The 22,850-nt window shown below is 41.1% G+C and overlaps 1 protein-coding gene across 3 annotated transcripts in view; it reads left to right on the top strand.

Moving 5' to 3' along the window:
* Nucleotides 1–2,445: 2,445 nt before the first annotated feature.
* mdfic (MyoD family inhibitor domain containing) overlaps nucleotides 2,446–22,850 on the top strand; it is a 26,405-nt gene continuing 6,000 nt past the window's right edge. The window contains exons 1-4 of one of the 3 annotated variants that reach the window (XM_005915609.3): nucleotides 2,446–2,790; nucleotides 3,078–3,272; nucleotides 5,244–5,354; nucleotides 21,557–21,937. In XM_005915609.3, coding sequence (XP_005915671.1) covers nucleotides 3,179–3,272; nucleotides 5,244–5,354; nucleotides 21,557–21,937 — 586 coding nt within the window. In that variant the 5' untranslated portion in view covers nucleotides 2,446–2,790; nucleotides 3,078–3,178. The remainder of the gene's footprint in view (nucleotides 2,791–3,077; nucleotides 3,273–5,243; nucleotides 5,355–21,556; nucleotides 21,938–22,850) is intronic. The other 2 variants (XM_014329437.2, XM_005915608.3) reach the window with 2 other exon arrangements.

The raw sequence follows: 22,850 nt of genomic DNA, 5'->3' as shown, positions 1-22,850 counted from the left end.
TGGCTATGATGGCAATCAGCAAGAATCTGCACTAACAATACCCTGCTGACTATAGAGAGGACACAGCACAGGACTCTGCTCCCATTTATGTGAAGAAAATTATATTTGAATTGAAATGGAGAAAGATAAAAGATAAAGTTGGAGCTAAAAAGGTTGTTGCGATTATTATTCTGTTGCATATTTACAGTTTTCAACTTTTGACACATGTTGTCCATCTTCGTGGTTGATTTACCACAGCTATTTTGTCTATTTTCTTTAGGTATGCAAAGGGGAGTTTAATACTGAGGCTGACAGAGATCCAACCCACAATCTCATACAGGTACTTGGATAAAATAAAATATTGAATGGCAAGAACAACTGGAAAGCTTGACGACAGTGACTTGAAGGACAATCTGGCAACCGAATGAGCAATGGGAGGAATGACTTGCAATGTTTGCCACACAAAACATAGATAGGAAGTACTAAAACAAATTGGGAAACATGAAGGTAAGTAAGAAAGGCTGTGTGCCAGTACCTGTACAGAAAAAGAACACCATCCCATTACATCATAATTGAAAAGGCAGATGACAGAAAACACCACAGTGCCTTGCCAGGTTTGGTCACATTTTGAGTTATAAGCTACAGATGCTCCAAGAGGGTCAAATTTCAAGTAAAATGTCAATGGTGGAGTAGTTAGTACTCTTTTCTGTGTGGAATTTTCATGTTCTCCCTGTCTGCATAGATCCTTTCTGGGTACTCTTGCTTCCTGCCACAATGGGGCTAGATTAATTGGGGGTTATAAATTGGTCATAGGTGCAGGTGACCTATATACTTTCTAGTTTTTCAACAATCCTGGCTCTTCTTTTACCCAAATTTCTTTTCATGCGGTGCAAATGTTTTGAGTGGGTGGAAGGTCTTATCTTGGTGAAATATGCAAGGCCTGACCTTGAAAAAGATGTGATCTGGATGGGAGCTGTGAGGTAGTGTAGACCAAGTGGCAAGGAAGGTGATAAGTAGACAGCAACGGCATCAGTTTCTTTTAAGTGTACTTTATTTCTGGCATCTCCATCATACCATTTTAAAGCCTGGTAGGCAAAATCTCACTTGCTGTATACAGGACTTTACACACACTTGAACCTCATTAGTCTCTACCATCGAAAAATGGGTTAGATCAAACAATACGATTCTAAACAAAAACCCTATGTAAACAGGAGGTACTGGGGCAGCCCCTCCCACACACCTGTTTTAGATATAGGACCTGAACAAATTGACAAACATGGTAAATATAACCAAAGCAACATAAGCAAACATAATTTATTAGAAATTTACCTGTGAACAGAAGAAAATTCAAATGACTTGTTGATTAGTAGTATTTGCTTTAAAAACATATGCATAGATGTAATGGATGTAACTAGTGCTACCACAAACCAACCTGGGATAGTATGTAAAGCAAAGTTAGTATTATGGCCAACTGTACAAAAAAAGATGAATTTAGATAAATTATCAATATGGTTAAGGGACAAGTGGTAACTGAGTTTAAGTGTAACCACTTTGTCACAGGATCATATGTTGGTCTAAAACCTGTATATATTTTCAAGCTTTAACTAACAAATCATTCATCTTTTTGTTTATGTTTTTCATAAAAAATTCAAATTTTGAATATATCATTGTACCCAGTCATGTTTGTAACATGTTAGCAGTTAAACTAATTGGCTGCAGAGTGTTCCTCCAGCTGTTTGTTTTTAGTGGCATTTACTTTTTTACCAACATTTTTGAGATATGTTACTACCATCAAACTCAAAATGACCCTATTAATTTATTTAAATTATCAATTTTCTCAGTTTAAACATATGATATGAATAAGATACAGGTTTGTGAAATTTGGAAATCACTGGATTCTGTTTTTATTTCCAAACAAACCCAAATTCATTTACAAAAATAAGGAAAATAAAACACAAACCAACAATAAGTGTCTCAATAACTTGGTCATCATGTCACAGCTTCAGCTTGCCTTGGCAATGATTCTCCAAGTCTCTGGAAGTCTGCTGCAGGAATGGAACACAATTCCTTCAAAATACATTCCCTCATCTGCTTTTCAGATGATGGTTTCAGAGAGCACTATCTGCACCGCTTGAGTGCAAAGACCTGAGAATTTGCCACCACTGTCATAGTGTTTAAACCATTCAGTGACATCTCACTCCCTTTGGATGGGAGTACTGTCATCCTGGAAGAAGAGACACTAATGAAAGCAATCTTGTGAGAACCAAAAATGTTTTGACTTTTACTTGAATTTCTCATGACTCTATTACACATGCAAAAATATGTTCATTTTTTAAATTAAATTATATATATGTTGGCATAATAAAAAAAAAAATATATATATATATATTACGTGATTACTCACTTTTTCCTAACTTTATTTTTGGGGACACATGTTCAGGGAGGGCCTTGTTCTCCTCTCCGCCGCCAAGAGTAGCAAAGGCAGAGAAGAGTGGCTTCTCTGGCTGTGGTGGCGCAGGAATGCGGATATGATGAAAATGTTTTAGACGCAGCTTTCCTCAGTAAACTACCGCCACTGAGCGTCGAGGGCGTCGCGAGGATTATTATTCATGTTTTTTTGCACGTCAACAACATCTGGACCGAGCAGAGACCCGGTTACACTGCCAACTAAACTTACGGAAAAGTTTTTGGACTCGAAGCTACTCCTTCACCCAGTTTCCTTTCTCTTCCTAACGTCTCGGGAAACGAGTTGGAGGAAGCGAGGATGGGAATAAATCACTTCTGAAGCACCGGAGTTGTCATGTTTGAAAGGTAAATTGTCCTTCGTGTCGCCTTTTGCCGTAAATAACGCTTAGAACAATTAAAGCGTTTATATATATATATACCTATAGAAAATAGTGTGTATGGGAATAAATGAACGTCATGTGAAGTTTTGCAGTAAGTTTATGTTTAAAAAAAAAAAAAAACGACAAAAAGGGAAATTTCGACTAAGACTTAATGGAGCGCGACGTCACCTTTCTCGCTGCGTGAATAAGTTGGCGACTTTCTCGAGTTGACCTGCGCGTTTGTTTAAAACATTTTTCATTTGTGTCTTCAAGCCTGTGCTGATGATGAGGCGTTGGTTTTCACAGCATTGAAGGCTGAGGACAGGGAGAAACTACTTCTGCTGTTTTGTTTCCCCCCAAAAGACGACTGTCTCATGTCCAAGGAGACTGTCCTTCATCCGGATGGGCTGGCAGAGCCAGCGAAGGGCCCAGGGCAGGAGACAAGTCCCCTGCTGTCAGCCACACACGGTAAGAAAACACAGGATGGACCTAAAGTGAAAACCGATTGATTTAGAAACGTACAATTTCAGTTGCACAAGTCAGGTGTATTTATCCTTGAGAGGGTTTGGGAGGATGAGAGAGGTGCTTTTGTAAGATCTAATTAGCTTTTTGCCAGAATATGTTGGCTCTGTACTGGTTCAGGTCCACCAATCACATTTAAAATGAACCTTTTACCCACATTCAAGCCAAGCTTACCCACTTAAAACATCCAATCCAAAGGAAAAAAAAGAAAAAAAACCTCCTATATAACACCAGCCTCTGGTGTACATGTTTATGGAGGGTTTTTTTTTCTCAATCCTAGCTGCCAGCATACCAGTAATGAAAGTGAGCTCTAAATATAGTGTCATACTCATTCAGAAACTCACGCTAAAAAGCAAATCCTAAAGACAAGCCAGTGGATGTGTGCTACAGATGATTGGCATATCAGGATTTTTCAGTCTGCTCTGGACAATCACAGACTTGCTTTCTACATTATATTCATGTGACTTTTGGTGTGCATCAGTATCTCTGCTCCAGCTTTAAGCTCGATAGTGTTTGTGGCTTTTTTTTGTTTTTTTTCCCCTAATAAAGTCTGCAGAAACGCCCTAGTGACTATTAACAGCAACCACAGCCAATTATAGTTTTTAATTAACTTTCTAGTTGCCCCTAAGATTATCACATGTAAAATAAGCTTACCCCCCCACACCCCCTTTTCATTTTTCTTCAAACAAGCAATGAACCATTAACCATCCTATTTATACCAAGCATCATTATGGCACTGTCAGAAAATAGCAAAGTAGGACAAAGTAAGCAATCACTGGGGCTGTTGGGTTATGAATGGATTTTTTTTTTTTTTTTTTTTGCTGGACCTTCAAAGGCACTTGGAGTTAGGACTAGATTTCCCCTCTCGGGGGACTGCGGATGTACAGAGAATAGAGCAATTTATTTCTAACTGTGATCACTAAATACTGCGATGCTCACACAGAACTGCTGCTAACATCACCGCCCCCCCCCCCCGAGGTGAGAAATGTGCCATATCTGTCTGGGCAGAGTTTCTGGCCCGCACTCATCTGTTACGCTGCCCCATCCATCACTTGCTTACAAACACAGGGTGTGTTGTATGGGAGTATGGGAGCAAGGCTTCTGTAAATGTGATTCTTTTTTTTTTAGGTTTGTTGAATCAATCTTCACCGAGCTGAAGGCTCGAGCTACACGACGGCACTGAAAAACTTTCAGTTTTAAGGGGAAAAAATCCCCCAAAACTATGGCCTATGAGTAGGCATCTGGCTCCAAACCAGTGAATAAAGTCATTGTGGAAGGTTTATTTACCGAACAAAGCAGCAGTGTGCAGTGAGCGAAGCCTGAGCGAGCCTTGAAGTCAAGAGGCCAGAAGAAACGGGTTAGGCAGATGAGTGAAGCTGTCTCTCGTGCATTTGCGCATCTATCAGGCTGCAAGATTTTTTTTCTCTTCTTCTTCTTCTTCTTCTTCTTCTTTTTGCCAACATACTTTTTCCAATTTAGATGAATGCAGCCTTTTATGGCAGTTAAAAAGCTTGGCAGGTAGAGCACGCCCGGGAGCAAAAGGAGAGAAAATGAGATCCAGAGCTCTGGCAAGGCCTTTACCTGAACCGCCCCTCAATGTTGTGCAGTTTGCCAGTGGCCTGTTTTTTCTGGCAAAAACATGCTGAGCGGCCTCCGCACCTCTGGATCATCCAGCTGTCCCTGATATTCTGTCCTCCGTGGCCAACTCTACACTTAAAGTTTACATCTGTTTTTTTTATTTTGTTTTATTTTATTTTAAAGGAATGAACAGCTGAGTCCTTAATAGCATGAAATTAAACTAAGCGACCCCGTCTTGTCGGTCACCATGCAGCACAGTACTTAGTTTGCGCAACTCTCCGTGCGGCGGCGGGTTTTTCTTCATCAGCTCTGTTTGACGTTAAATTCTTGTGACCCTAGATGCTCGTGACAATGAATCATCAGGGAGAACATCATCTCCCAGGAAACCAGCCGCCGAAGGACCGAGTCACGTGATGGAGGAGAAGCCTAATTATTGCGAGCCTGTAAGAAGTAAGTTTTAACGACCTGGGAAAAGCTGTGGGCGGGCAGCGGGGCATCTTGCTGTTATTTTTAATGATAAACAACAATGCACCGTTTAATTGTAGAGAGTGGAAATGACAAACACGTTCTGCCTGCAACAGTCACAACGGTTCTGTTTACCATTTATTTAACATTAAAGCGGCTGTAATCTCGTCCTTTTTTTTCTATCATCACAACCGCTATATGGATAGTTGTTGTTATGGCAGTTGCACAGTGTGTGAGGCAGGGGTCAGTTGGCCAACTAAAATATTAGCTTCAGTGTTTCCAATTAAAGTAATGTCAAGATAGCACCAAGCTCTCTTGGTAAGCGTGGTAACATGCAGGCACTCTTATTCTGCCATAATGACCAAGACTTGGCTCATTTCGTCATTTTTTTACTTCTCCTTCCAAACCCTCAGCGCTGTGTTTTGGAAGTGGGGAAATCCTGTTTGTGGTTCTGGCACTAGCTGTCTTTACACTCTGATTGAATGTTAGCCGCAGTGTTTTTTAGCCTGCACCAATCATTCACCTATTGAAGTAGACTTGTGCCAGCAGCTAGAGGCACTTTTCTGCTGAAGAAATGTTCACCAGGATTACATGAGTATATTGTTCCTCCCTGCGATCCATCATACCATTAGCAGGTGTTTTAGATTTTCAAAAGATGTCTTTTTTTCTGGATCTAATTTTTTTTTTCTTTTCCTTTGGGGAAACTTTGTGTGCCTGTATTGTAACTCTGAGTTAATCACATTGTTTTATGCAAATGCAGTGCACGGTGAGGTTTTACAAAACAATTATTTGACATTGAACTTCTTGAGTCTAATTAAACCAAGATGCACTTTAGTTCAGCAACTTGAATTGATATTGAAATATGGATTGCAGGTCACAAAATGAAACGGGCTAAAAGCTTTGTGTGCCTTCGTGTGTGTGTTTCATTGTTCCTAAGAAGAGTGAGATGTGTCAACATAGGCTAATAGCACCTGATTGCTTCCATCCATGTAAGTGCCTAGCAATAATAAGGATTGTTTTTTTTTTTTTCTTCATTTGACACAGTTCTTGACAACAGTTCCTTTGTTTCTTGGTTGTTAACTTTTCCAGGGTGCCTTTTCCTGCCTTTTCTGGTATTAAGCTTAATGACTTGCCAGTGGCTTGTTTACTGAAGTAGCATGGAAAAGAGATAATAATAAAAAAGAAAATTCTTTCAAGAGGTCTCTCTAGCTTGGCAGGTGTGCGGAGTATTGCACTTCTAGAGGGAGGCATGCTCCGCTTTCATCTCGGCAGATAAGCCCCTGTGACAACAGTTTTGCGTTGTAATTGATGTCGCTCCCCTTAACATCCACACCGATTCTTTCTTTCTGCTACACACACACACATAAACACACAGAGGCTGGTAAAGAAGTTTTCCTGTTTTTCATTTGAAAGATCAAAGCCTGATTATAGTATTTATAATACAATAAAAACACTTAGTTTGTCTAGTTTGTCTCGTTTGAATAGTTTTTCTTCAACTCTGTCCTGCAATAGAATACTTTGAGAATATTCCAGAGATTTCCCAATGAAACAGGAAATTCTAAACACCTAGATGTTGCTAAAATATTGAAAAGTGACAATTATAAGTAGGAATGTTAGTTCTTGTAGAGAACCGGTCCCAAGTACTTCAATTCCTTGGAATTGTTAGTGTGCTTGTCCGTCGAGCCCACTTATTGGTTCCATTTGCACAGTCTACAGCCTGGATATGTACATTACCTTTATTTATTTTTTATTGCACAACAGTACGAGAGCGTAACGGTAAAATGCAAACTGCATCCAGAACAGAAACAACTTCAGGTCTTTGCAAGCCCCTGCACAGACGGTATGCTAATAAGCTAGCAAAGGAAATCATACTTTCTGATAAACAGGATAATTCAATTTTCATGTTTTATGAGAGTTTATTTACTGTCTGACAAAGTTGGATGCACTTCAAAGAAGTGTCTCACAGTGGCTAACACTAATAAAAGCAGCAGCTTGGCATCAGAAAAGTTCAGGATATCCTCAACAGCTCGCCTCAGTATCACTGTTACTAGTCAGAAATGAGCGCCATTAGATTAGTTAGACAAAGTTTTGCATCTGTTTTACAAAGTTTTACATTTGGGGTAACTCAAGTAAAACTGTAACATATCTCAAAATATTAAACTGACTTTGTCTTCTTCTTCTTCTTCTTCTAATAATGTATATTAACACACAAAAAAAAATTAATTTTGGCTATACCCTTATTCATAAGGGGCTGCCAGAGCTGGTAGCTGTGCATACTTGATTTGGCAAACTCAAGCGCTGGATGCATCTCCCAAGGAATATCTGTCTTCTTATGGGACCAAACTGGGGATCTTTCACTGTTTAAGCGACCGTGTGAACCATTCCACCATGGTTTCAGAAAGTACAATAATTTTTTTTTTAAAGTATAATAAAACCATAAAATCAAACATGATATATAGGCATCAGTGTAGGGGATAAAATCACTTCCCAATTAATTTGTCTGATTTCTAAAAGCTTCTACAAATTGTTGAGTTTTCTAATTTCAGTAGTAACATTGAGCCTTTCAGAGAGTGGAGCTTACTGCATTATGAAGTTGAGCTATAGCTAAAAAGACATGTAAGATACCCAGGTTTGTAAATAAAGAAAATGAACTATAATCTTGGAGAATGTTTTTAAGTAGCTTTGTCTGTTTGTGGTCATCTAATAGTTGGAAAAATGATTTAGGGCTGCTTAACTTAACCTATTTATGTCATAGACTGGCAGTCTCGCTGTGGTTGTGTTTTGAGGGAACCAATCTGCTTGCTGGCAGGGGTAATTGAGAGCTCTCTTCACCACAGAAACAGGAAATCAATAAGAAATCATCTGCCCGCCTACATCTCAGTCCTGACTGTGTCCCAGGGCTGTCCGATTTTAAAGCTGTGTACAATTTGTGGATGTTGACTTATCACAACAAGAGGAAGCCCATTATATTGTTGTAATAACAGCAAAGATCCTATTTCAGTTATGATAACATTGTTTTGACAAGTGGTCTATTTAATCAGTGGGCCCCCTTAAAATGAGAAAGTAAACACAGTGGTGTTTCTGTATTTTTTAAATGTTCTCAGCAGAGCGCATTTAAAGGAAGGTGCAGTGAACACTGTTATGCCACGAGTTGTGCGAGGCGTAATAATTTACGATTGCAAACAAGATAAATTCCAGTCGCCGCTTAGATTGTAAACCATTGCGGCTTAGACAACAAAAGTACAATTCTGCCCCTCTTGTTAGACCTTTGTCAGCACACAGTTCCTCTGTGGCTCTGAAACCTGGGAGAGGAGGAAGAGTCATGTGTGGGAGACAGACATTCCTCAAGAGACTATTCTGGTTTTTCAAGCACCTGATATCTCTTGCAAACAGGGCCATGCCTCTCCAGCCCATGTCTGGAAATAAATTGCTACCACCCAGCACTAGTTTTAGGAGTTTAATCATCACATTATTCATAAGATTGTCAAATACTTTTTTTAATGCTTCTGCAGTTGATAAAGATGACCTTACCAGCATGTGAAGAACAGGTCTGTTTTTTTTTTTAATCTCATGGAAATTCTGTAGTGAGAAAAGAAGGTCAAATAGCATGACTTTTTTTTTTTCTTTTTTCTTTTTTTTTCTAAAGGAAGACATTAGTCTGGCCTTTGTGTGAATCTCTGATTTCACTCTTTAGTTGCACACTTTCAAGGTTATTACCTGTGTATCGAGTTGACCTTTTGGAAGTGGAGGTCACAAAGGGAAGCAGCGGGAATTGTTTAACGTGGTCGTGTCATATACTTTCATTTGTCTTTGCAGAAAGGATTCAACAATTCAGAGTTATATATGAACTTATAAAGTTTTTAATATGAGATTTAAAGAAAAAAGGGGTGGCGAGGGCTTCCTCGAGGTGTTTTTGCTGGCCAATTGTTGAATCAACATTCTAAGATCGTGTCACTTTGTTTCATTTGTCTTCCAAAGTGCTTTAAGTACTTTAAGACTTTTTTAACCTTGTGTCAATTCTCTTTTTCAAGAATGTTTTTTTTTTAGGTATAGGAATTGCATTGTAATTGTTGTTATGCAAGATCCATATCTTTATTGCAATCCTCGCAGCCCCGTCTGCAGAAATAATGTGTCTAAAGCATAGACCTATTATAAACTGAACTGTAATTTTCAAGTGATTACTTACCAGTGGGTCATGGAATCAAAAACTGTATAAATAGGGTGAAATGCTAGTGTAGGGGTTGATTAAAATGGTCATTGTAATTCTACCTCTGTTGTAATTATTTTCTCATTGTCTTGGTGCAGATAGATTTCATATGGGAAATTTCAAGTGTGTTAATTAGCATATTTTACCCAAAGTGCCTGAGACTATTCGCTGTTAATTTTTTTTATTTTTTTTGAAGATATTCAAAATACTTGAGCCAGATGATTAGATATGCATACCTCCATTTGTGGACCGCAGTCTTTTAAGTGCACGTTAGCTGCAAGACAACATGTATGGATTTTGATTGGGGAGACTGCGTAGAATTTTTTTTTTAAATCCAGAGAAATCTTTTGAAGTCATTTTAACACTTTTAGTGTACTCGTAAGAAATATAAATAGTTTTTGATTTGTTACTTTTGAGGACACATTTCAGAAGCTGAAAGTTACACTGTTACTAGCACAGGTTTTGGAGTAAGGGTCAGAGGTAGAGCTGGGCGATAGAACGATAACGATATGTATCGCGATATAACTTTTACTCGATAGAGAAATTAAACTATCGCGATAGACCTCGCCGCTCTTGTCCTCTAAAAAAAAAAAAAAAAAAAAAGGTCAGCCAATCCAAATTAAGTAGCGCAGAGCCGAACCAATCACAGCCGCAGCGTCACGTCGCTGTTGTTTGGGAAGCAGCCAGCTGGTGCCGCCCGGGTAATGGAGGAAATGAGTGTGCCGACTAGAAAAATCAACCGAGCGTGACCGAAGGTTACCGAAGAGAAAACAGATGATGGTTCCAACGCCGGAGAGATTGTCGAACGGAAGAGCCATAGAAGTTCCGTAGTGTGAAGGTATTTCGGCTATTTCAAGTCTGACAAAAAACAGAGTAGCGTGCACTGTAAATTGTGCCGAAAGCAAGTCTGGAAATACAATAAACTGGTGCATGCGTCACACTGTGCGCCACGTTATTGTTTCGGTGAAATGAATTTCTACAATACTGTTACTGTTAATTCTACTCTCTGCAGTGTTTAAATGCTTACATATACACACAGTTACTGTCCCTCCACACATACGACTCGTTCTGCTTCTATGCCCCAGCTTTGTTTACTTTTTCCCACCGAGGCTTCTAGACTTCTGATTGGCCAACATTTCTGCACGGTTAGGAATCTAGCGCCACCTGCTGCTTTGGCATGTTCATAGCAGCGTTTTCCTTCATTTCTGCCTTTATGTGTGGACGGGATTATTTTTTAAAACGAAAACGGAAAATCTCCGTTTTCAAAAATACCCGTGTACGTGTGGACGTAGCCTCAGTCTCTGACTGGAAGCGCTAATTCGTCATTCGGCTTTTGTCAGACTAAAGTAACTGTTAAAACTGTTTGAAAAGCTCAGCTATACAACAAGGAGAGATTGAGAATTTCCTTTTAGTTCTCAGTTTATTTGATATTGACAAAAGTTAGTCAGTTTTGTCTGTTCTTCTGTAAAACAAACTAAGATTTATTTTTAGAATTAATATTTTGTTTCTAAGTGGAATTGACAATTTAGTCTGTTTCGTTTGTTCTATTTTGAAACTTAAACGCTTTAGCGGCTGCCTTTTGTGTAGTTTGCAATATTTGCCTTTATTTATCTGAAAAAGTCTCATGTTCCTTAAGTACATCTACCCTGTTGAACTTCATCCATCCATTCCGTCGCTTAATGGATGAACTTATTATGGGAAATAAATATTTAAATAAAAACAAGCTGCTGATTATTTCACATTTTACTTGTGAGCAACGGCACATTTAAATCTTACAAATATAGTTATTTGGCTTATATCGTGATAGATATCGTTATCGCCTGAAATGAAAAAAACATATGTGATATGAAAAAATCTTCATATCGCCCAGCTCTAGTCAGAGGTTTGTTTTTCCACATGTCTATAACATGTCATGGGGTTAAGAAGCAACACTGTTGTATAGAAACACACAAAAGGCCCTAAAAGAAACATACGTGTCAACCAAATCCATTACATTTTAGACAGATGTCGCGAATACTTTGTAGAAAACAAACCAACTACTGTGTTTTTATATTATATATAATATATATAGATATATATATATATATATATATATATATATATATATATATATATATATATATATAATATAATATAATATAACTACTAATATAATATATTATATTGTATATATTTTTTTTAATGCAAAGAACTGATTTGTAACACTTGCACACTCGCATACGAAAACTTTAGGTTTAGTATGTTGCCCAAGGATGCCATTGACTTTCTGATTGGTAGACGACCCACTCTGTCTCTTGAGCCAATCTTTGCACTCTTACGCAATAACCTGAAAGTACTTTTATGCTATAACACAATAGTACAAAGATTTTTAGGTCACTTCAGCAGATTAGTGGTTCACAAAGTGGGCTTTGGGGATCTGCAGGGTTCTGGAAGAAAATTTGCAAGAAAATATATCCTGCAGTATTAACAATATTACATAATATCCACACACTAGGAAAGTTTATACCTATTTAATAAGCATAATGTGAACATTACTCCCACCCTCGTTGGTTTTGGGTTAATACTGATATGACTGTAAACTCTTTGAGAACCCTTGAGAGCGATGTCTAAACGGTGGCAAATATTTAACGATCACCACAATAATGTCTAAAAATCTATAAATGTGCTCAAAGCTTAGACTGACATTAACCTCCATCTTCTGAACAGATGCTTTACAAACACTAAGAAATGTGTGCACCTTTTCCTGTGTGACCCTCAAACTCACTAACTAAACCTGCTCTTAGTCATCGAAACTTTGAGAAAGTTTTAGTATAAAGGATTTCAAACGTAACTACTGAAAAAAAAATTTCATTGTGCTACAACTGCATAGGAGCTCTGTTCTGGTAGTGGTGTAACACAAAGGAAATAAACCTGGCTTTCTGTGTGTTGTCTACCTTAATTTTTTTTTTTTTTTTTTTTTACCCGTTTAGCACAGATATGGCAAGGTAGCTGGACTGTTTGGACCATGTTTACCAGCTCCTTAACCAGTGCCACACATAACAGCATGAATGCATTTCAGAAGCTCCTCACACACACAGGGGGAGAGAAAAAAAATCAGATAGCACAGGGGGGATTACTTGGCCTCTAACAGGGTTTTGGCTCCAACATTAAGGTTAAAACCCTTTTCTATTACTGAGATCTCTGCTGATGTTGCCCTCGCTAGCCCTGAACCCCTCGAGCTTCCAACTCCTTGCCCCCTTCGTGTTTGCAGGTTCAGTGCCTTTCTACGAGGTCATTGTGTCAGGCCCCCCTGATCAGTGGAGGGTGACCGGGGACCCGGCGGCTGACTCCCGTCCAGAAGCACAGACAACCACAGCTGACACAACCCCCTTCACCCCACACTTCTCTTTCAGGCTAGAGCTAAAATCGATACAGGCGTCTCTGTGTTTTAAAAGCCACTCAGAGGCAGACGATCACCTCTGTCCCAAAGGCTGATCTCTCAGCTTAAGGCCTTGATTGGCATCCAGACGATGCGAGGCGGTGACCCACAGCTGTCCCATTAGCAGAGGGTTAATGCTGAGATTGATACTGAGCAAATAAAGGAACTAGGTGTGGGGGCATTTTGATAGACTGCCTCTCCCCTTTCTGACCCAGAGTCAGACTTCAGCTGGATTTTGGCTTTTAGGGAGTGGCAGATCCTCATCTCTGACTTCAATATTAGTGTTCGTGGATCTTCCACAAAATTTATTTGGCTCATGCAGTTGTTGCCTGTGTGTCTGCTTCATTTTTGCATGTGTGCATGCCTTTATGTGCCCGAGTGTGAGGGTGCGCATGTGCATGTCTGCGTGCCCGCCGTTGAATTTCAAACAAGCAAAGCTTCCTGTGGAACTTCTGCTGCAGTGAGGAGATTTTGAAAGGCGGTGGAATATTTGAGACATCGATGTAACTGAAACTGAAAATAACCCCCATTCTCCTCCTTCCCTCCCTTTTCTCCCCCCCTTCTCCCGTTCCCTCCTCACTGTTGCTTCGTTTTTTTGTTTTTTTTTTTGTTTTTTCTTTTTGTTTTGAGTCGTCGACGAGGAGAGGTGGAGCACTTTTTTTTTTTTTTTTTTTTTTTTTTTCTGGGGGTATGAAGCCTGGCAGCTCCCTCAGCCTGCTCTGAGTCACGTCATAATTGATCTTTCTAGAAATTGTGGTAGCTAGCCGTGTAAAGTCTAAATCCGTGCAAGATGTGCAGCTTTTTAAAGATACTGCAGTCGTGCATTTGGCTGTCTTTATAAACTCTTTCCCTCCTCGTGGATGGTAAGAAACAGATGAAGGGGAATGGAAGGCATTTGGCAAAGCTTAATGCAGGAACAGCTTCGTATAAAAGTCATCTCAGAAATGAGGAGAAGTGGAGAACAGTGCAACGTTTAGTGTCTCTCACAGCAGGCTGGTTGCAAGGCTTTGAACGCTCCTCGCTCCTCGCTGTATTAGTAATACTCAAATTAGCACCGTGCCAAATTCCACACAACAGTGGAGACCTGGGGCCTGTGTGGCTGGAGCTTTGGTGGCTGAATGCGTGTGTGACTTTCCCTTCAGCATGATTCATCGCAGAGAAAGTGGCATCTCATTGGGAGTTTTAGTGATGGCGGTCAACGTATTAATCTGGGAAAATGTTCCATTTTGAAATCAAAGAAGAATTGGTGACCCGGACCCTGCCCCACCCTTCCTCGATCACCACCTCCTTCCCTTTAGAAATGCGAACACTTGCACTGAGTAGATTGATGGATTCGTGTCATCGAATCAAGCTATTGTCTTTCAAGTTGTCTTCACTCCTGTAAAATGTAATTAAGCAGAACAAGGTCGAAGGTTTTTTTTTTTTTTTTTCTTTTTAATTCCACTTTTTCCTGCGTAGATGCAGCAGCGGTGTGGGAAATGAGGAGTGGAAATATTAAACGATGTCTTCAAGTCTCACTTCAGTAGGTTGGTGGAGTCAAATTTTTGAATGACTGTCACAGAGAATTAAAAGACGGGGGGCGGGGGGGGACAGTCTTTGACTGCTGAGCGTTATCGACTGACTGTCCTGGACTAGGGTAGGAAAACGGACAGAAATGTGATGTTTCCTGTTTAAATGAGATGCTATGCAATATGATTAGCCTTGACAGGTCAAGACAGTTAATAGAGTTCTGTTGCAGACTACCCTGGCATGCTTGCAACCACACACACACTCAGAGCATGTCACTTTGGCTGAGGGGGATCCAATGTCAGAGTAGGTAATTTAGCTTTCTTCAACGGTCATCAGCAGCAGGCGCGAAGCCGTCATCATCACCATTTTATCTTGGATAAATACAAAACACTTTGCGCATGTGTGTGAACTGACAGGGTTAGGATTGCTGTGTGATTGCTGCCGTGAGATCGCTGCAGTCTGTTGGAACAAGTGACATTTCTGTTAGCCCGTGTCAGGCTGCCATGCACTTTGTGTAAAGACAAGAGCGCTGACTTTGCATGGCAGCCACCTCCTCACACCGCAGGACGCTAATATTCCGATCAAAAGCTCGTTCTCGGTTGCTGGTTGACTCATTTGACACTCCTGATGAATGCCTTTATATTGATACTTTTCACACTATGATTATCATCATCATGTTTTTCTTGTTTGTTTGTTTTTTTTTTTAATTGGACACCTGAACGATGATCCCTGAGCCACTTGTGCGTGTTCCCTCCCAGCTCGTCCTTCTAGACAATAAAGGAAGTCCTTGTCCGGTAGTTTAGAAGGTCAAACTGCAAACGAGGCTTTCAGACGCCCAAGGAAAATTTCAATCAGAGCCCTTTTGTAATAACATTCATTGTACTATTTTCCTCTCTCCGTGTGTGTCCCTCTCACTCTCTCTGCAGCGTAATTCCCCTGGTTTTGCGTCTATAAATATGGACAGGGAAGATGTATAATTTCTAATGAGAAAATATATCCCTTTGGATTGAAAGGCAGGGGCTCTTCCACACGCTGCTGTTTGTTAGGAGGAGAGATGATACCTCAGGCTGTTTTGGCAGCGAGGGGGGGTGGGGGGAGTTGGAGGAGTCTGGCTAGGTCATTGCACATTTACAAATTAGCATTTCAATCATGCAGGTACATGACCAATCGAGCAGAAAATATACATGTTTTTCTAATACAAGCCCCCAAAAATAAACAAAACACCAGCCGTGTTAGCGGAATTGCTGTGCATCCTCCCTTTTCCTTTTTTTCTAGTCTGAGGCTACAATTACAGGTGCCTCGCCCGCTTGCGTGGCCCCTTCAAGTGTTAACTCACAAACTTGTGCCATTGTGTAATAATGGCCATTAGGAGATGGATACACAATCTGTATTCATCTCGTGGTGTTTATTTGGTGGGAATGATGTGACATTTGAATAACTGTATGATCTCTATGATGGGCATTCTAATAAGCCTGGGCAAACACCTTTCGTCTCTCTCTTCTCCCTGTTTCTCTCCGTCTCGGGGGCATTAATATTAAAAAGCACTGCGCTTTAGAAATACAGCACTGGTGTGATTGTTCAATCCGCTCCCTGCCTTACCTGTGACTCATGATGTAGTTATGTGCAAATGAGAATCTCCATACTGCCCTGTTTGACCTCTGTGTTATATTTTCATGTTCTCAACTATTTTAGAATTCTTGTGTATGGAGCTTTGTTACAGCTGACATGCATACATGCATATTCCTTCCTGGTAGCTAGGTGTGTGTGTGAGAGAGAGGGAGAGAGATCTCCAGTAGCCATGCTGTCTTCTGGGTGCAATTTCTAGTTGCGTCCTGTAGGACCCATTTTCTGTGACAAAAATGGAGGTGTTTATATACTCAGTTTTACATACAGATCGACCCCCTCCCACCACCGCCCACCCACCCCTAGCCTTGCACAGCTCTGGTGGAGCTCCAGCTCTCTCCAGGCACTGTGCTGCTCGGTCCCTGTGTGGCGCAGCCACTGAAGACTCGGTGACAAATGGCAATTATATTTGTGTGTTCTTCATGAATCCATCAAACACTGGCCTTTTAAAAATTCTCCCCAGATATTTGAGGCTGTCAGCTACTAGTAGCTGGGACCAAATTGGGATGCTGCTTAGACAGTCAAGAACCACTCACCCCCTAGTTTCCCCTGTGATGTGTGTGACAGCGTGTGTAGGGGAATACCATGTTTTATTCAACTACAAATGTACACTCTCAACAGTTGTTGATGTGCTAGAAATAGGGCAGTTACAAGTCCAATTTGAAGTGTGTGTGTGTGTGTGTGTGTGAGTGTGTGTGTGTGTGTGTTTGTGTGTGTGTGTGTGTTTGTGTGTGTTTGTGTGTGTGTGTGTGTGTTTGTATTTAAACTTTGTTTGGAGGGAAGAACTGGACATACAGCCTATTAAAGTGTGCATGTGGATCTCTTAGGACACCTTCGGACGCTTTGCTGCAATGTTGTAACAAATGCACAACTTGTACGTTCTTTTCAAACTTCATGGGATTTGTTTCCTGCTGTGTTAGCGGAGCGGTGTATTAGCGGTGAGCCTGTGTTGCTCTGTCAGGGTTTATCAGCAGACTCAGCTTACATTTGTATCCTTGGATGTGGAATCAAAGCGTGGGTTCAGAAACGTCACAACAGCATCGCATTACCTTGAAATGCTAAAAGCTGAATATTGTGTGAAAGAAGTTGAATGCACACTGGATGGTTTGCACTTCAATAGGGTTCACAGGAGTTGACTTGATAAACGATGGCTCTTTCCTCAGTCTGTTGTGTTGTATTGTGTGTTTACAGTGCACGCCAAGCTGAATGGTGTGTAGGAGGTAGTAGATAATATGCTTTAGAGTATACTTTTGCTGTAAGTCACACGCACTGAAAGTTTCTGATTCCAGAGTAGCACAAATTCAAACGTAGTGTATTTCTGCGTTTCCTCATTATCTCTTCATTTGTCTCATGTGACTGTACAAGTCTGTCACTGCCATCTCTGACAGTACCACCATTATTATGATCAATGATTATGAATATTGCTCCATCGCGTCCATTAATCTCGGCCACCGCGTTCATCAGGATAAAAATAACGACTGCAACTGTACAAAGACTATTCAGGAACCTGCCACTGAAGTGCACAACCCCCTCAGACTAAATGTTATAACTCTCCACAGTGTGTCAGAAACCCAAATCGCCTCTAATATACTTTTTTTTTTTTTTTTTTTACATGGTGGTTTCTTAATAGCTATTTATATTTTGCCAAATTGAAAGCTTTGCTTTCTCAAAAGGAAAAGGTAATTATGCCTGCCAGTGCAGTTTGTGCGTGAATGTGTGTTTATATGTGCAAGTCCATGTGGCTACTTTGCTTAAACAAGGCACATGGCAAACTCCAGTGGAGTTTGCCATGTTCTCTGACTACATACTCAGACAGGTAGATTACTATGAATGATACAGTGGGCAAACCGGGGTTTCCCCATTAATCTAGTTGTCAGCTGTCAATAAATCTTGCTGTATATGAGGAGTTAATCAGTTGGGAACAAACTGAGGCCAGTGTGAATGGTAAGGCTGTGTTTCTGATTAAGTTTCTGGATGTGTTTTTAGATTAGATAGTGATTTTGGATTCATCAAATTTGAATGTTTGCAGTCTGGTTTGTGATGCTTGTAGATTAAAATAGTTGGTTAATGAGCTGCTTTGTGATAGTTGGGGGGGGAAAGCACCCAAAGAAAAAAGGTTGACTGCTGTGTGACTGTCACTTAAGCAGATTAAGATAACTGTGACATGATACTGTTTTCACAGATTATGAGTGATTCAACACTTCGCTCTCTTTGTTAGCGTAGCACTATCCATCCACGATAATACCAAAAAAAGGAGGGGGGTGGGCAGGCACTGGCGCGTAATAGGTGCAACGGGGACATCAGCATCACACATTAGCTAAATTAATAATTGCAATTTATGTATGGAAATGTATGTTAAAGAAATCTAACAGGTCTTATAATACACAGACAGACTCTGGTTTAAAGGAAAACATCTTGGTGGGAAGGTGAAGTCACCATCTTGGCCACCCAAGTGAGTACTGGTGTCTTGATGTGCTGCAGACCTGACTCGCTGTGTTTTCTAGCCTTCTTCCTGAAAATATTTTTTTTTTTAAAAAAAGACACAGTGGAATAAAATACAGGATACATATATTAAAATGAGTGAAAAATGTAGCAAGTTACAGCTGTCAGGGGTAAAGCTGGAAAAAACAGCAACAAATGTAGCCCCTGCTCCGAGCCTCCTTGTTAGGCTTCAGTCTCTTCCCCCCACATTGTCATGGGCAGGCTGCAAGGCTTTTGTCTTTTTGGAGAAGAAAATCCATCAACCTGGTCTTAAATCACTGCATAATGAATTCTATCGTGCGCTACCCAGTTGTCTAATTCAAATTGCATGGAATCCTGATCCCTCAAGTCTATATTTGTTTATCGAGGCAGCATGCAGAAGCCCGAATGAGGGGAAGGCGAAACCCAGAGTGTGTATTTAATTGCTTTGTTTTACATCCACATTCACGTCCGGCCTCTCCCAGGGTGATGTGTTGTTAAAAAGTGCAAGGCCCGATTCCCACACTCTCTCCGACTCTTGTTAACCGTAATTGCACTTGTTGGTGAGCTGACAGAAGGAAAATAGAGATGGAAAGAAATTACCAGAGTCACATTAAATTTTATGTTTGCATCCACTTTGGAAACTTGTTGATTTTATTTATTTATATATAGATATATTTTTGGACAGCTGTGTAACTGTTAAACAGCCCTGCATGTTAAACATCCTTAAGCAGTAGCTGAATAAGGCAGAATTCAAGTTTGGTTGTCAAGATGTTATATTTTCAATGTATATAAAGAAAGTATTACATTGAGGGGGGGAAAAGAATAAGTAGGGTTCACACAGACAAACTCAAAAAAAAAAGAGAGAGATGAATAATTCACAAAATCTTGCTGCAAGTGCACATGCAAAGTGGCTCTGATGTGGAGCGAAGGTAATGTAGGAGTAGCTCCCAGTAGAGCTGAATGTGCAGGTGCTCTTCTCAGGGAAATGCCACCGCCTTTGCTCACTCGTATCCTTCCTCTTCTCTCTTATCAGACAGGTCGCTGTCTCCCGACTTTCTGCGGCTGTCACGCGTGCTCTTAGAAAGGCTCGTCGAGGCCATCTCTGAGCTTTCACAGGAGAGGAGATCATTACTATTGTAGACAGCAGCCATTTTGTATATGTACACTATCACAAGCTGTCTTTCTCTTTTTACTGTATTAATCTCTCTCGCACTGTCTAAACTCACCGAGGTACGGCTCCAACGACTGTCTCGTCTGCCTGCAGCGGGGGCTTTTGTGATCCTGTCACATATAAAGTTCGCCGCTCCTCTCTTTTTGATTCCAAGTTGAAATGTTTGCCGTGTGATCGATTTTTATCATGTTAGGGAATGGTGGCACGGTTTGCTGAGAGTGATTTAGCTTAGAATGGCGTGTCTCCATTACTGTAGTTGCTTTGTAAGAAGTGAAACTCGCAGGCTACGGTGACTTTATAAGCGAATAAAATATATGAAGTGCAAGGTGCCGAGATTGCAAGTTCTCTAACAGCAAAAATGAAGTTAGGTAAAAGGGAATTCAGAAGCATTAAAAAAAACCTGGAAAACATAAGTTATTAAAGTAAACTAATACATCTCTCTTATTTTGTAGTTTTGTTTTCTTTCTTTCATCCTCTACATTCAGCTTAAAAATACACTTAAAAAGGGACACTCTGAAAACACATCATATCTCAGTGGGGAAAAAAAATCATGCCGGGTATCTGTGCCGATATGGTCTGGGTAATGTGTTGGGAATGAAAGGATGCTTATTATAATTGTAAACCCACAGAGGGCTGAATTCAAAGACGCCAAAAGCAAAGTGAAAAATGATGCAGCATGCTAGTCCATGGACTGAAACATGATGTCTCAGAGGTGTTCTTTGGATTTAGGTCAGGTGAGCGTGGGGAACCAGTCAATGGTATCTATTCCTTTATCCTCCAGGAACTGCCTCCATGCCCTCACCACATGAGGTGTGGCATTGTTGTGCATCAGGAGGACCTCAAGATCCACTGCACCAGTCTGACAGTGGCTCCAAGGAATTTTTCCTTATAGCTGGTGTCAGTCAGGTGCCGTTGCCTAGCCTGTAGAGGTCCGTGCCTCCGTGGATATGCCTCCCAAGATGATCACTGACCCCCACCAAACTGGTCATGCTGAAAGATGTTACAGGCACCGTAATGTTCTCCACAGCTTCTCCAGAGCCTTTCGTGTCTCGCGTATAGGTCACCAATGCCAATTCTGGTATTCTATGGCAAATGCCAGTTGGGCTCCACAGTGCTGGGCAGTGAGCACAGGACCAAGCAATGAGCTCAAGGTCCACTAAAGGACATCGGGCTGGTGATGGATTAAAAGCCTTCTACGGCCTTGTTCAGCTCTCCTAGGGTAACCACTTGTCTCCTGGAATCTTCTCCATGCTTTTGAGACTGTGCTGGGAGACACAGCAACTTTCTGGCCATGGCACGTATTGATGTGGACTACCTGTATGGTAGTAACTTCTGTATGGTCCTATATCGCCTTATTCTGCCAGCAGTGACACTGACCAAATGCAAAACTAGTGGAAAAAACCACCAGAAAAGATGAGGAGCGAAAAATGTCAGTGGCCTCCAAACCATTCCAACTTTGTGGTTGTCCCATTGCTGCCCATCGAGTGCACCTATCAGCAGCTAAAACTGATTGACAACCCCCTCTGTTCTTAATTGACCAGATCAACTGACTTGATGCTTTGCTCTGATTAAGAAATGTTCCTTCAGTCTCTAGAGAGAGTGTATATTTGCAATTTCAAGCAGTGTGTTTTTGTTTTATATTAAAAGCCTTAGCTTGCAGATGATTTTGATGAATCAAATATACTACAACTTTCATCACCTTACACTGACCATGAAGTACTTTAATTGTACTAAATCCACACACCCAGCTCTTTACTTAAAAACAGTAGAACTAATATCTTTTCTCTTCTGACCAGCTCAACCCCAGTCTGAGTCTAAGCCAGTGCCCACGGAAACTGCTGAAGAAGACACTGCCAAGGATCAAAATGGCTTTCACCATAGCACTGCTGGCACACCCGTGCTGAGTAACGGTAACGGAATCCACCCCGGCGGATCACAGGCCACGCGGACGTGTTCCTGCGGTGCAACCATCAGCACGAACGCCACGGGCGGGTCACGTCCTGGCTCGGGGGCAGCGACTGCTACTCCAATGACAGAGCAGCCCAGAAAGCAACCATCCACGCCTGTGTCGCAGAGGATGCAGAGAAAATTGCGGTCCAGCCTGTCAGTGAACAGCGACAGCAGCCGACGCAGCAAAGGGAGTTCAACAGGGTCGCAGAAACCTCCTTTACCTGAAGGTAACGCCTCCATACTCAAGTTAGTGACACACTTCTGCACTTTTTTTAACCAATACTAACATTTCTGAAACTTTACTGCTTGTATGCTTCTTCCCCTCTTATCTTACCTTGTTATGTAGCAGGAATGGTTTAAGCTGCATGGTTCAATGAAGAACGTTATAGAGAACCCCCACCCTTAAATAAAAAAGCACACCAATCATTATACCTGGTTGACCTGGTTTAGGTTTAGACTTGTGATGGAGTATCCCCTAATCTGTAGTCTCACCATCAAACAAAATGGGCGTATTCTTCGCAGGTGCTCATGAAATAATACCTAACAAGATATTGATAATACATTCTTGCCTCCTCTCACCTTTTAATGATGGTGGTGCATGACCTCTCATATTTATCACTCCCGTCAAGCAAATGCCGTCTCATCTCGCCCCTGTGGCTTTTATTTTCTTTAACAACAAGCCAGAGAGTCCATTTGCCATGCAGGGAAGCCGTCACTTTGTCAGGTGCAATGCTGAGGTGAGTCCAGTAATGAAGGCGGCTGCCCGGTCCTTTTCCATTGTGGAGATAGGTGTGACCGTCTAACGAGGCCAGAGAGCACGGGGTGCCCATTAAGTCATAACCAGCCTCCTCCGGGCCCCTCACGGCCCCTCACACCTCTCTGGGACCTTTTTGGCTCTCCCTACATCCCGTCAGCAGCACCATGGCCCTCATTAACAGGGCCCCATCCACCCCCACCCTCGACCCTTTCTCCAGCTACTGTACTTTGTGGACTTCCATGTGTTCTATCTTTCTGTAGCTCATAGAATATCAGTGTTTAGGCTTATTTTTGTTCAAGTAGATAGGCAATTCCTGCTTTATTCATCCAACATGGCCTTTGCAGATTTACTGTTTTTATGTGAAGGATTTGCTCACCCCCCCC

Source organism: Haplochromis burtoni, unplaced genomic scaffold (genome assembly GCF_018398535.1).
Source record: "Haplochromis burtoni strain Fernald_Lab_line unplaced genomic scaffold, NCSU_Asbu1 Contig_14, whole genome shotgun sequence".
NCBI classification, from domain to species: Eukaryota; Metazoa; Chordata; class Actinopteri; order Cichliformes; family Cichlidae; genus Haplochromis; species Haplochromis burtoni.
This window is presented reverse-complemented; position numbering and strand designations above follow the sequence as displayed.